The following is a 15374-nucleotide window of genomic DNA, read 5'->3' as shown; positions in this document are numbered from 1 at the left end:
GTGTTAGTTTGTATTTTCCCAAGACAAAAATTGAGGTGTAAATAAATTGTCTTGCTCATGATGAAGGAAGCAATAGCTAAGTGGGGCCAATATTTAAACTGAGGACCTGGCTCTGCCTACATCCTACCCATGGAACCCTATTGCCTCCATATTTAACTTTTTAAATAACTGGATCTTAATAAGAACAATAAACTGTGGCTTTTCAATTTGGTGAAGAGGCCAGGCTGCCAAGTATTCTACTCTCTTTTATACCAATAAGCACCATTTTAAGAGGAATTCATATTATATATCAGTGGGTGTAAAATATTCACTTAGGAAGGCCCTTTGGGTATATGAGTACTTATTATTCACTGAGCATCTGACTATTACAGAGAAATGTTTCCAAATTGCACTCTACAGTGTGAGCCTACACTGTTTGTTTTCCTTTGTTTGGGAGCTTATTTATTTATTTGTTTGTTTATTTATGTATTTATGTATTTATGTATGTATGTATGTATTTATTTATTTATTTATTTATTACTTTTATGTTGTTTATCAGTAGTAGTTTCCACAGATGAAGCGGATGAAAATCTGACTTCCTGAAGACATTTATAAAAACTTCAGCCAGAAATCGGTTATATTTAAAAGACTATATACTCTTTTCATCTGAAATGAAACAAACAAACCTACTTTTCTGGTATAGTCACCTCAGTTGTGTCCATAAAGCCTATATAAAAAAAAAGAACACCAACAAGTTGAGCTGGTTTGTGACTTTTACTCTGGCATTCGCAAAGTGATCAGGGGAAAATTTAAGAGCATCTGATCAAAGCTCAGCATAATTTCGAGCACTGATGCAGAAGCCGACTACCATATGAAACTAATGTTGCATTATGAAATTAGGGCTTTAAAGTAACTTGATCTGCCCATCTTCCCATGCAGGCTTCTCCACGCTGTCCCTGGCGGACCAGATGAGCCTTCTGCAGAGTGCTTGGATGGAAATTTTGATCCTTGGTGTCGTATACCGATCTCTTTCATTCGAGGATGAACTTGTCTATGCCGATGATTATATAATGGATGAAGACCAGTCCAAATTAGCAGGCCTTCTTGACCTAAATAATGCTATCCTGCAGCTGGTAAAGAAATACAAGAGCATGAAGCTGGAGAAAGAAGAATTTGTCACCCTCAAAGCAATAGCTCTTGCTAATTCAGGTTGGCATATTGACATGGTCGTTGTTACATTTTTTTCACATTTTAGTTTTACCCTTCCCTCCACTCCTCCTGCACGGATTTGCTAAAACCCACTTGTAAATTCCGTACGAGGCAGCAAAATTACAGTCATTACAGCTTTCTAGTGAAGAGTTAGGGATAGGAAAAGTCCACTTGAATTATTTTTATTAGATTTACTTATTGAAAGCGGTGAAACTTTTCCCCCCAATCTGTGCGTTTCCTAACTTGTAGTGTAATAGACACTCTCAGGACAAAATTACCTCCGTTGTCTTGTAGGCACAAGTGAAAATAAGTGTGTGCTATGGATACACAGAAGCCATCCCCCCCACCCCATAAATGCATATTTTGCAATTAGCAAAAAAAAACATATGCAGTATTGGTTTTAATTTGAGGTATCAGAGAATACTCTGTTTTCGTGTATTCTCAAATTCCTTAGAAGTCAACTCCTATTGGAATGTTTCTCTGAAAGGTACCACCTATGCAGTAAGGGTTAAGAATTATGGGATAAGCAGTCTTTACATTTGAACCAAAATGTACTAAAATAGCAACCTCTGATAAGTAAAAAATCGTTGCTGCTTTGTTGCTTTTCCCTTTGTGCCTCTCCTAATGCTTTATTGTGGTCTTAAGTCTCTTTTAGCATTTGCATATAGTTCAGGATAGATCCCTCCTTAATGACGTGCCGATCTTTAGATACCTGCGTGTCAATAACATGCTCTGATGCTATGTACCATTGACAGTCACACCGTGCCCCTCCATCTGCTTTTGTTTTGACCCTATCTTTGAACTTTATCTTGGTTGCTGGCCAGTAGTTTTCCCTTTAATTACAAGAAGGAAACTGTCAATAAAATCTGTTAAATGGGATGCAATGAGTGGCTTGAATGGGCGGACGGCTATTTGTTCAAATTCTGCAGCATTCAAGGTATTGACAGTTTGTTTTCTGGGGCCATATGTGACGATCAATCTCAGGCTGGGCTCAGCCGCGCTGAAAAATGAAAAACCAGATTGCTTTTGCTTACTTGTGGATGACGACTTTGTGATTTGGCGCGGTCCTAGTGAGATGAGACCCTTCTGCCCAAATTGCCCCCATGAGAGCCGGGAACGCGTGACTGTTTTTAGAAATAATTTTTAATTGATTTTGTAATTAACAGTTCATCTACAATATTGATGCATGAATCCTTGGACTGAGAGGAGGGAAATTGTTTTCAACAATGAAGTTGTACTTTCCTATTTGTCTTCATAATGGAGTTTAGCATTGCACACTTTTAATTGCTTACCACACCATTCGTTCACCTCTCTTTTCCTACCCCCCACTGTGAAACTGTAACATAGGATTCTTTATGACAAGTGGCACTGTTGATGCAAACATCTCAGATACCCCTTGTCTGGCTCTCCAGAAGACCAAAGCGGGAGATGGGAGAGAAATTTTCCGAGAATTTATTATTAGTCTGCATGGACATCACATTATAGCATCTCTCATAATCAGATGAAAAATTTTGCAGCAATGGTTTTGGGAAGGATTTCTGTTTGGTAGTCATATAGTGATTCCAACTGAAAACATGCACTTGGTTATTTTTAAAATACAGCAGGCATGTTTTCTATCTTTCATACTACGTACTGCTTCTTTAAATTATTAACTAATCCTGAGTGCTGAGCAGCGCTAAAATTTTATCAAAATTGCTAAAATCTTACCATTTTAGGTGTCAGATGTATACTTTATGGCAATGGATTGTAATTTAGATACCTGAATTAATTAGTAGCAGCACTTCCGTCTGTTGTTTGGAAGTAAAATCATTAATGTTTTGATATGTAAATATTCGAATCCCACAGACTCTGCTGTTAGAAGGAGGAAGTGACCTACTTTAGAGCAATGACTGGTGATTAGGAAGTCTTTAAAGAACTCGTTAGTTTGCTTTGCTTGTTTAAAGCCAGAAGTAGTTAACAGGCCTTCTCTCTTTTTTCTCTTACACTGGTAGTGAGTCACATTAATTTCTCTCAGGAAATTTCTCCATGTCATGAAGTTTCTCTGGAAGTGCTTGTAAATTTTTTTTTTCAGCTTCTCAATACCAAGACAAATTGAATCAGAGTCCATAATAAAGGAGAAAAGAGTAAGGATGGTATTGATAATCTAAATTATGCCACCTTCCTTGTGTTGTATAAATATGACCCTTCTTTCATGCACCCAACCCCCAAAGCCTCCCACCATTTTAGCAGGATAAACTACTCAGAAAATGTATTTTTTCATACTGTCAATACGATACTATTTTATTCCATTTTTTGACCATTACTTGGATGACAGCAATGAAGTTGTAGATTCATTCTTCCTTAGATCCAGTGATTCTTAAACTGTTTAAAAATACATCAATATGAAAAATGTTTTCAAAGATTCCGTAAAAGGGTCATGGATTTTCTTTTAGTATTTAGAAATTTCAGATGAACCTAAGTGAGTTTTTGTGAAAAAAAAAATCCTATTTTAGTGTTATTTTTATAGATTTCTTAGCATTCCCTTTATGGCTATAGGTGTTAACAGCCCATGTCTCATTAATCTAAATTTCAGCTTATTTTAAACATCTGTCTCTATTCAATAACTATAAATATTGTGCTTATGCTCAGGAAACAGGGAATTGTCTTCTTGATAATAGCTTTCATATATTTTTGTAGCTCTGTTTCTGGCATATGTGAATTTAGGGTTACAGCACCAGCAACACCGCTGGAAGTACTTTCCCTCTCTTGAGGGAAAGGGCAAAAAAAAAAAAAACCCCAATATATTATAAACTGATACTGTCATTCTCACATTCAAATATTTGGAAACCCTAAATAATTGCCTCAATTATTTTTGAAGGTAAAAAACTCTCAGGCTCACTTAAACTATGTACTTTCTTACTTTTGAGCGCCATCTATCTCTTAGGCAATTATTGCCTACCTGATAGATCTCCGTGCAATTGAATTTAAAAAGAAAAACCTAAGTCACAATTTTAGCATTGTAATTGTTAGGCCCCAGTTATCTTATCAGTACACCAAGAAATTACAGACTTGTCTCTAGAATTCTTTCCATTTGGAGACTTTTATGCATCTATAATTAATTTTATGTCTTGATTAGAAAGTTTAGTGAAATATTACTCCTTGCATGTTGGGTAAGATTAGATCACATGATTCTATTCTCTCAGTTTGTTTGTTTGTTTGTTTGGTTTTTTTGATTCTTACATTTAAGACTTTGTTTGAAACTATTATCACTGGCCCCAAGGAAATATACTCATTTTTATACAGTGGAAAACTAAAGCAGCTTAAGAGTAAGAATTACTTGTAGCCTGGTCTTTCTCTTTTGCTCAGATCACAACCCTCCAGCTTCATAGCTGCCACCCACAGCCCTAGTGGTGTCGCTGGCCCTGCCCCCATCCTGGAGCCCTGTGAGCCCAACCCATTCAAGAATAAACAGAATCTATGTACTTAAAGCTGACTTTTCTTTTTATTTCTACACCATACTTCTAGAATCTGTTGATACTAAGCTGCAAGTAATATCTTGGTCATCAGTTTCAAACTATAAGTAATTATTAACCACATCTTGACAGTATTTTGTTCTTGAGGACAAATGTTTGGTGTGTAGAATTGTGATACAATTTCAAGGTATAGAAAGTTTATGATTACCGTAGGAGACTGGAATGAGGACCATCTTTAGTTATGGAAGTTTGGCCTTGTGTTTTTTTGGTCTTTTTTCGTTATCACTCCCTTGCGGTAGCCTTTCTAGATATTTTTTTCTTAATAAGTCCCCAGTGAAATATTAGTATCATGAATATGTTATGTACCTGCTTATGTACTATGTGTGTATGTATTTGTTTTTACCAAAAAAGAGAGATTCCCCCTACTTCGTAATTCCAAATTTCACTTTCTTTGCAAATGCATGCTTTAATCACATAACTGTTTTCTTGTCTGTAAAATGAGGCAAGTGAATTACACAGTATCTCCTAAAATTTTTATGTCAGTTACTTTTAAGTGAAGGCAGTGAGTTTGGTCATCTATTTTGTGTGGTGATGTGTATATTTTTGCTGAATTTGTAACATAGAAATATTAAAATCTTCATGGATCTGAACAATTAGTGGAAAAGTGGAAAAACCTCTTCAGTCCCTGAGTATCTCCTGGGCCCTCAACAATAATTGTATTGAAACTTTGACTAAATTTGCTGGTTTGATATTCTAAACATAGTTTTAGATATTGATCAAGAGATAATCTTTTTTTTTTTTTTTTTTAGAATCTTTCTGTAGACTTTTTTTTTTTTTTTTTTTTTAGCTTTTGCTGGGACTCTCATTTGATTTCCGCAATGTGCCTGTGAGGTAGACATGAGACATATCCAATAGAAGTTTTACTGGTAACTGAAGCAAGCTGATAAGATGTGTGGCCACTATAAAGCAGAGGGTTGGGCCCTCTGTCTCTATCAATAAGCTATTTCTATTCCACAAATAAGTATACAGCATGTCTATAAAAGGATCAACACAGAAAACTAGCCAATGCCATTTTACATCTGCTAATCTAAATTAGTACTTTTAATTTAGTTTAGAATTTTGCACTCACTTTATCTTGCTGTCTGCTTGTAGTTACAGTAGTACAAAACCACTCTTCAGGGCAGCCTAGGTGGTTTTGTGGTTTAGTGCCGCCCACAGCCCAGGGCGTGCGTGATCCTGGGGACCCAGGATCCAGTCCTGCATCAAGCTCCCTTCATGGAGCCTGCTTTTCCCTCTGCCTGTGTCTCTGCCTCTTTCTCTCTTTCTCTCTCTGTCTGAATAAATAAATAAATAAATAAATAAATAAATAAATAAATAAATAAATAAAATCTTTAAAAAAAAAAACAAAACATTCTTCAAAGTGACAAAAAAGATATGGAGACAAAATGTTTACTACCTTTATAGGATTTAATAAAAAATAAGTATGGGTGGGTCTTTTGTGGCAGGTAGATATTTATATTTAACTTTTTCCCATATCAAACCATAATTAATACTCTCTGTGAAATCAAAATGAGATTTTTCCATATCCTAGTCTATTTTTCTTTATTTTTTGCTCAAATCTGCCATCACTGTTTAGATTAATTTTGCTTAAAATGATATTTGAATTGAAGTAGGTGGTGGTTTTATTTCATATATATAATGATATCTCAAATTTTTATGTAAGAAATAACTGGGTTTTTAATGTTTCTTATCATATTAAATGATCACTATGCCTTGAACAAAGTGTAAGAAATATTTGCTGCAAGTGTCTCTGTGCTTCCAACTGGATGGATATTAAGTATATAAATACTCTATAATTGCTTTACTTCTAGGGAATGACATAATATAACATTATTTTCATTTATAGATCTTAAGATAATGACTAATCCCTTGCAAAAAGGTCATTAGCATGGTGCAGATCATTTATGATATTGGGAAATATCAAAATATTTACCACCCAAGTTGCTATCAACATTCACCTTTTTTTTTTTTTTAAGATTTTGTTTGGAGGGGGAGGAAAGAGAGCAAGGAGGAGTGGTGGAAGGGCAGAGGGAGAGGAAGGAGGAGGAAGCAGACTCCCTGCTGAGCAGGGAGCTCCACTGACCAAAGACCAATGGGGTGGGGGTGGGGGCTCTATCTCAGGACCCTGAGATCATGACCTGAGCCAAAATCAAAAGTCGAACACTCAACCAACTGAGCCACCCAGGCAGGCGCCCTTCAACATTCATTTACTGAGTATAATTGTCTTAATCACTTCCGTAGAAGGAGTTAGAATAGAAAGCTCCTAGATAAGTGTTAGATATTGGAAGGAGGGAGGGGACTTGAGTAGTTGGAGGGAAATAAAAGAGTCTTAATAGGGAACTCCAATTATGCAGGGTAAACAGAATAATGATAACAATAATTTGGGATTTATGAGAGGGAAGCCTGGAGGAGAGAAACTATGAGCTATGGATCTGTGGTTCAACACCTAATATAAATACAGTAGAAGAATGATTTGCGGGGCTAGTATAAATGTTGGAACCAGGGCAAGAAATGAGAAAGGCAGGTCTCTCCCAAAAATGCATGTCTCTCCATGCAAAGCTGTAAATCAGTTCTGTTCTCGCCATGGTTAAGCACAAAATAAGAATTGTTATTGCTTCTCCAACATGAGAATTCTCATTTTTCTGCATTAGGAAAGTCCTGAGAAGTCTTTTGATCCAACCTCCCAGTTGGTATGTGAACAGCTTCCTTGGCAGTTCTGCCAAGTGTTTCTACCAGCTTGCTCAGAATTCTGCTTAACTCACTACTTTCTAGAAGTGAAACTTCCATTGGAAGTTTCTCACTACCCCTCTCTCCATCTCTGCCTCTCACCATTTTAAGATGAAATAAAACATAGATTAAACACACACACACACACCCCAACCTCCCCTAAATGTATAACTTAATGAATGTATTAGTTTTCTAAGGCCGCTCCAACAAATTGCCGCAACTTGGTAACTTTAAACAGTACTTATTTATTCTCTTACTGTGCTGGAGATCAGAAGTCCATAATCATTTTTACAAGATTAAAGACTAGATATAGACTGGGTAGCTATCCTTCTGGAGACTCTAAGGGAAGACCTCTTTCCCTGCCTTTTCCAGCTTCTAGAGTGATATTCCCTGCGTTGCTTGACTTAGGGCACCTGCCACTATCTCCAAGGCAGCAGCGTAGCATCATACTTCAGTGGTAACATTGCCACCTTCCTCCTTTGCCTCTCTTCCATAAGGACACTTTTGACTTCATTGAAGACCCTCCTGGATAACCTAGGATAATCTCCCATAGCAGATCTTTACAGCTACAGAGTCTACTTTGCCATACAATGTGACATTCAAGTTCACAGAACGGACTACCTGGATATCTTTGGAGCCATTTTGCATCATTCCCATGAGCAAGGATGGGAAATAAAAATTTGTGAGATATCCCAGAAACCCCACTATGTGTCTTGTCCCTATCTCAGCCTTCCTCCTTTCCCACAAAAGTAACCACTATCCTGTTGTGGTTTTTATCCATTCCTTGTGTTCCATTATGGCTTTACTACTAAATAAGTATCCTCAGATATGATAGTTTAGTCTTGCTCATTTCCAAAACAAAACAAAAAAATTAATGGAGTTTGTAACCTTCTTTTAATCTAAAAATTCGTCTTTCATTTTCATATTCTCATAATTTCTCTGTTGAAGAAATCAGGGCATTTGGTTTGCACAGCTTCCCACAGTCTGGACTTTACAGATTGCATAGTCTGGGTGCAGTTTGTCATGTTTCTTTGCCCTTTGCATTTTGTGCAAATTGACAACTGGATCCAGAGACTGAGTTTCAATCCCTGTGACACCTATATGTGGTGTGCTGTTCATTGGGAGTCACACAGTGTCCTTTTGTGTCTATAGGATGAATGCAACTGTTGATGCTCATTACCTATATCCATTCATTGCTGGGGGTTGCAAAATGATGATCTGTGATTTTTTCATCTCTTCTATATAGTCAGTCATTTGGATACTTATATAAAATGATGCTTCTTCATGTCTCTTATTGATGATTGATGATGCAATTTATATAGGAGCTTGATTCTTTCCCTTTATTCACCAGTTTTCAAAATAAAGAATTGATGTTCTATCTTTTAAAAATGGATTATAATCAAATGTATGTAAACATATTCAGTGGATTTCTTTATTCCTCTTTTTTTGTTTTTTAGAGAGAGAGAGAGAGAGAGCTCAAGAAGCAGGTATGGGGGGAGGTGGAGAGGGAGAATCTTAAGCAGGCGCCATGGCCAGTGCATAACCCAACACGGATCTCGATCTTGACCCTGAGATCGTGGCCTAAGCTGAAATCAAGAGTCAGATGCTTTACCAACTGAGCCACCCAGTCAGCCACCCAATCCTATTCAGTGGATTTCAGTCAATTGCAATTATAATCCTTTTGGAAAATCAAATTGTCCCATTTTCAGTCAGCAGAAATCTCTTCAGGTTGTCTTCTGGAATCTTTCTGAATGGCTTAGTAGTTGTAGATAGTACCCTTTAATCTAATATAAGATGTTCCATACTTATCTTAACTATTTCCTTGCTGAAGCCTGGAATCTAATTATTGCTCATTATTGCATTCCTGGGTTTGGCCATCCTTCCTAGGCCTTCTCAGTGGACAGAGCCAGGAACACACACAGTCCTGATTGTGTGTGTGTGCATGTGTGTGTTGGGGATACCTTGGCACTTAGTTTTGTTTGTAAGTGTTGTCTATGAGTTTTTAGTTTGGGCATCTAGTTGTTCTTTTTTCTATGTGCAGATTTGGAAAGATTAAATAATTTTGCTGCTACCACTGCCATCTTCCTAGAACCTAGTCTACCTATTTCTAAAGTTTATGACTGACACCATTTTTGGAAATTCAGGGTCAACTATCTATGTCAATCAAGAGCTAGTTTGCAGTTCCTCAGTACCCAGCCAATCGCAGCCAGGAGGATCACTCTGTTAGATTCCTTATATATTGCATATAAAAATTTTAAGATCAAATTATCTTCTAGACAATAGACTTTTGCTCACTTCTCTGTGTTTTCTATCATGTTGCATTTCATTCCTTTAGTGATTGGAGAGTCCCATCGGCTCACCCCTTATTACCCCTATTCATGTAGGCAATTTATAAACACTAAAGAAATCAACACTGGGTTCCTCTGAGTGTTGATTTATATTATGTGCTAGACTTGACTCTGAATGTGCTTTGTCAGTTCCACCCTCAAAATAAGATTTGGCACCATCGAGAAACTATTGTCAAGAATGAGCTACAAGTCCTAGAGACAGTTCCCTAACATTTGGGCATTCAGGAGTAGCTATGCTCATGCCCACAATAGTTAAAATATTTATCACAGAAAAAGGCAATATTTTATTTCAGGTAAAATACAAAAATGAGATATTTTGCAGTGGCTCTGAGTCTCACTGAATTTCACAACTGTAGGTGTGTGAGGATATTTAGCCCTCTTCCCAAAATAAATGATCCGAACTAGACAAGTTCCTTTAGGATCCCACTTCACAGAATAAAATATTGGAATTTAATGTTAGGGTCCTATTTTATTATTAAGTGCTGAAATTTAATATGTGGGTGACAATATAGGCTTCATGCGAACACTGGTTATCTTTTGAAGTCTGGATTCTTCTGGAATAGAATTCTCTTGCTGTTTGCAACCCTGGCTTGGCCATAGAAGCACCTAGATTTTTAAAAATACAGATGATGGCTTGGAGCTAGCTACAATTTTCTGATTAATAAATCTGGGCTTGGGCCCAGACATCCTTGTTTTTAACCACTCACCCAGTATTTTTAATGTTATAGGCTCCCTGTGTCTACTTAGTTCATAAGCCTATGATTCCCATTATTAAGTTTCACTGGTTTTCATTAGCACAAATACTGGGACCATTTCCTTTAAAATATAAAGTTAAAAAGAAACCAGCTCCAACAACCAAAGCTAAATAATTACATAAATTAATGCCAGTTCTCTTGAGCCTGGCATAAATGTATAAATGTAGCCCAAAGAGCAAAACAGAGATTAAAGCCACAGAGCCAGAACTTGAACTAGGATCCCTAATGGAGATTAATATTTTCTTCAGCAGTCTGCCAGCTGAATCATGGTCTAATTAAATAGTTCAGATTTAGTGAGTTTGCATTTAAAGTATTAGCAGATCTGAGAATGGGTAAAGCTAAAATGAGTTAGAATCTTTTCTGTAAATGGGAAGTTAAATTATCATAGTAATTTGATTAAATCATTTTTAAATCTCTCAAGCTAAATCACAGCCTTTAAAGAATAGTTTGAAGTCTTAATTGCTGTTTGTGAGCATATCTCTCTGCTATTTGTTCTCGCCTCATTTCCTGGGACATCCTATAATATATCTCCTGCCGGGCAAGAGTAGTGGGGAAGGCAAGGCTTGGGGTGGGGGCTGAGGTGACTCTGCAGCTCACTTCAAGCGTTTAAAGATCTGCCATGGAGAAGAAGGACATTTATTCTGTATCCTTCCAATATTTAGAACCAGGACCAAAGGCTGGAAGTTGTAGACAGATTTGGAAAAATCTGAAGAGGACATTTCTAATAATTGGTCAATCTCATAAAATAGAATGTTCTACATATATCTGGAAATGTCTTCATTAGCAATGTAGAGAAGATTCTTTTTTTTTTCTTTCTAAGATTTTAGTTATTTATTTGACACAGAGAGAAAGAGAGCGTACAAGTAGGCATAGCAGCAGGCAGAGGGAGAAGCAGGCTCCTTGAAGAGCAGAGAGCCCCATGTGGGGCCTTGATCCCGGGACCCTGGGATCATAACCTGAGCCGAGCTGAAGGCAGACACTTCGACTGCCACCCAGGTACCCCCAGGAATATAGAGAAGATTCTTGATGAAGATGGAAGGTTGAATAAGATAGACTCAGAAGATCATTTTAACTCATTTTTTAAAAAATGACAATGCCAAGTGGTATGCATTCTAGCAGCATATTTTGATACAAAGAAACCTGACTTAAACCTAATAACTCTGATGCATCCGGTGCCAGGTGACTTCCTGGCAGCCAGGAGATGAAATGAGGCAGTGTTCAGAAAGGGCATATCGGAGGCCTTACCCGAAACGGGTGTTTAATATATGGTCTATTTATTATATTTATTCCATTTTCCCTTTGGTTTGATGGGAAAGTAGTTTAAAATTGTCTGTAAAGATGCAATTCCTCTTTCCCCATCCACTTATTCCTCTTTCCACTTTGAGTGCTTTGAGGCCCAGGATATTTGGTAAGTCCATCTTCTCTCCCTTTCCTTATGTGCAAGGTCAGTTTTTTGAATACCTGGATGCTCACCGTTAGTGTGTGCCTGGGCCTACCATTTCCCCTTCAGCATTTAACAGGAAAAATAGAAAAAAAAAAAAAAAAGTTCAGTGCACATTGTCATCTCCATGACAGGTTTCCCCTAACATTGCCAGTCCTTAGACATCTTTGGAAATGACGTGTGCTTATTGCTATGAGAAGACACATAGGAAGTGGATGAGATTGTCGTGTGAAAGGAGCCGGAGTGAAGAGAGGCCTGGGGAGAAACAATCCATAGGGACAGGCTAGCTTCTGTGTTGGGAAATGACCCGAGTTTCGCTCCAGGGTACCACTGTCGACCTTAACAACCTGAAAGAATTCTTTTTGGCTCCACCAGGCAGGAGTAGAGTCGTATTCCAAGTGACTCAAAACTCTTTTTGAGAAATGTGTCATTAACTACCTGGTGTAAACAGTGGTCAGTTTACCAAGGATATGCTGAAATGATTTCAAAATAACGATGTAAAACAACAAAATGCAAAAAAACCTTTTAAACAGGTTCCTGGTTATGGCTGTCAGCCTTCTAATTACGTTGCCATTTTTTTTTTTTTTTTTTTACCATATGTTTAGCCACTTGATTTTAAATTACATTTCCTCTCTCTTTTTGCACATGTGACCTGATATTTGAATTATAGGAAAGATTAGGCTAACTACATATATCTTAGAGCTCTGCATTCTCAGAGAAGGAGAATTATTAAACATGAAGAATCCCCCAAAGACTCCATTATGTGTAATTAACAGATAAACTGTCATCAGAATCAATAAAACGTGCTAAATGATTCAAACTTGTATATAATTAAGTGTCTGTTTTAGAGCTAGAGCAGTAACTTTTCTTTTTCCCCACATCTCACATTTCTCAAAAGAATAATTGTGGCAAGCCTGTTAACCCTTTCCTTGCTTGATCAAATTAGATTTTTAAATTAGTCACTTAAGGGCAAAGTTCACCTTCACAAATGTGAAAAATATTTCAGAACTCGTTAATCTAAAGACTTCATTTGTTTTTCAGTAGAAGCAGACTGGATGAGGATGCTTTAATGAACTGTTAACAGTACACTGAAAACCTTTAAAGGATAAGCAATTTTTTTGTGGTTTTTGGATAGTCTACACCTGAATGTAGTGTTAGATTTGGTTTCTTTATACAGAATTCTTAAAACCCTGGTCATCAGTTGTTTGTTTGTTTGTTTGTTTGTTTGTTTCCTTTTGGGAAATAAGGGCTTTCTGAGGGCAAGATCATAATTTTATTTTATTTTATTTTTAAGATCATAGTTTTAGACAATGTTACTTCCACACCACTTAGAATAATGCTTTTATTTTTTAAATTTTTTTAAAGGGGAGAGATTTTTTTAAGATTATTTATTTATTTATTTATTTATTTGACAGAGAATGAGCCAGAGAGCAGGAGCAGGGGTGGATGGGGTGGGGGGATGGCAAAGGGAGAAGCAGGCTCCCCACTGAGCACGGAACCCTACCTGGGATTCGATCCCAGGACCCCAGGATCATGACTTGAGCCGAAGGCAGACGCTTAACAGACTGAACCAGAATAATACTTTTAATAGGCGTCCTTTGATAATTGCTGGCTGAGTGAATAAACACATGAATGGGATAATGAATACGGTGAATGAGATAATGAATAAAGTAACAGAGATTGTGATCTGATAAAAGAAAGTCTCTGATTGTTCCATTTTAGAAGAAAAACAAAACAAAACAAAATCCCACACTTTGAAATAACGGATTTTTTTTTGGGGGGGGGGTAACTTCTGTGTTGGAAATCCATGGTGGAAATCACCTGCTGGAGGGCAATGTAGAAAAAGGAAAAAAAAAAAAAATAGAGGTTTTTGGAATCGTAAACTTCTCTGAGCAGATCACAAGGCTTAGAGAGCCCAGAGAGGCCCGAGAATAATATCGAGGTGCCCCCGAGTGGGCTCTGGTTCTTACTGACCCTGTTCTGTCTCCCGCTTTGTCGCGCAGACTCCATGCACATAGAGGACGTGGAGGCTGTTCAGAAGCTGCAGGATGTGTTGCACGAGGCGCTGCAGGATTACGAGGCGGGCCAGCACATGGAGGACCCGCGCAGGGCCGGCAAGATGCTGATGACGCTGCCGCTCCTGAGGCAGACCTCCACCAAGGCGGTGCAGCACTTCTACAACATCAAACTAGAAGGCAAAGTCCCCATGCACAAACTTTTTTTGGAAATGCTGGAGGCCAAGGTCTGACTACAGGCTTCCCGGGCCTTCCTAACCTGCACGCCAGAAAAGGGAAAACTAAACCCAAGAGCGATGTCGAAGAAACTTAGCGTTTAGTTACCAACATCAAAAATCAACGGACTGCACTGATCATTTAGCAGCAAGACTATGAAGCAGCTTCCAGATTCCTCCCAATCCTCCTGATGCGTTTCTTTCTCCCTTTTCTCATCGTCCTTCTGCCTTTCTTCCCTCCTTTCTCGGCCGCTTTATTGCTTTCTTTTCTCCCTCCCTGAGTCCTCCTCTCCCTCATTTCGTGGCTTCCTTCACTACCGCTTCCCTTTCTCCTCCACTGCCTTCCTTCCCTCTTCCTCCTCCTCCTCCTCGCCTCCTTCCCTTTTCTCCACCTTCCCCTTTCTGCTCAACTGAACGTTTCTCTAGTTGTAAGGAAATTGTCCCCTGCCTTGCCTTGCCTTGCCGGCCTGGTCTGTCCCTTCCTACTTCCGGACGGCCTACGCCTGACGGAAGGGAGGAGGAAGGTAAGGGGGAGACGCAAGGGAGGAAAAGGCAGGATCAGATAGTCGGAAGGACGGCAGGCAGCGACTTATGGAAGGTCAGTCTTTGCGGGATGCTCTCCTAAGAATGACTGGAGGAGTTCCTCTGGGAATCTGCAAGAGCCCTCTCTCTCCTCTCCTCTCCTATCTCTCCTCTCCTCTCCTCTCCTCTCCTCTCCTCTCCTTTCCTTTCCTCTTTCCTCCCTCCCTCCCTCCCTTCCTTCCTTCTGCTGCTGAACTTTTAAAAGAGGTCTCTAACTGAAGTGAGATGGAAGCCAGCCCTGCCAAAGGATGGAGATCCATGATATGGATACCAGTGAGCTTGTTGTGAACCATAACGTCCCCAATGACTAAGGAATCAAAGCGAGAGAGAACCAACGTACCTAAAAGTACAGCGCAACACAGACCAATTGACTTGAGTGCAGTATTAGATTTCACGGGAGCAGCCTCTAATTAGACAACTTCAGCAACGTGGCATCGGCTGCTTCTTATCATTGCTTTTCCATCTAGATCAGTTACAGCCATTTGATTCCTTAATTGTTTTTTCAAGTCTTCCAGGTATTTGTTAGTTTAGCTACTATGTAACTTTTTCAGGGAATAGTTTAAGCTTTATTCATTCATGCAATACTAAAGA

The 15374-nt window shown here is 38.4% G+C and overlaps 1 protein-coding gene across 29 annotated transcripts in view; it reads left to right on the top strand.

The window, feature by feature from the left end:
* The window catches only part of ESRRG (estrogen related receptor gamma), a 615477-nt gene extending 600808 nt beyond the window's left edge, over positions 1 to 14669 (top strand). For all 29 annotated transcript variants that reach the window (XM_038586153.1, XM_038586131.1, XM_038586130.1 and 26 more), the window contains 2 exons: positions 919 to 1188; positions 13975 to 14669. In XM_038586153.1, coding sequence (XP_038442081.1) covers positions 919 to 1188; positions 13975 to 14219 — 515 coding nt within the window. In that variant the 3' untranslated portion in view covers positions 14220 to 14669. The remainder of the gene's footprint in view (positions 1 to 918; positions 1189 to 13974) is intronic.
* The last annotated feature ends 705 nt before the right edge of the window (positions 14670 to 15374 follow it).

The sequence above is a fragment of the Canis lupus genome, chromosome 38 (assembly GCF_011100685.1).
Source record: "Canis lupus familiaris isolate Mischka breed German Shepherd chromosome 38, alternate assembly UU_Cfam_GSD_1.0, whole genome shotgun sequence".
In the NCBI taxonomy this organism is placed as follows: Eukaryota; Metazoa; Chordata; class Mammalia; order Carnivora; family Canidae; genus Canis; species Canis lupus.
Note: the sequence above shows the minus strand (reverse complement) of the source record. Positions and strands in the feature narration are given on the sequence as shown.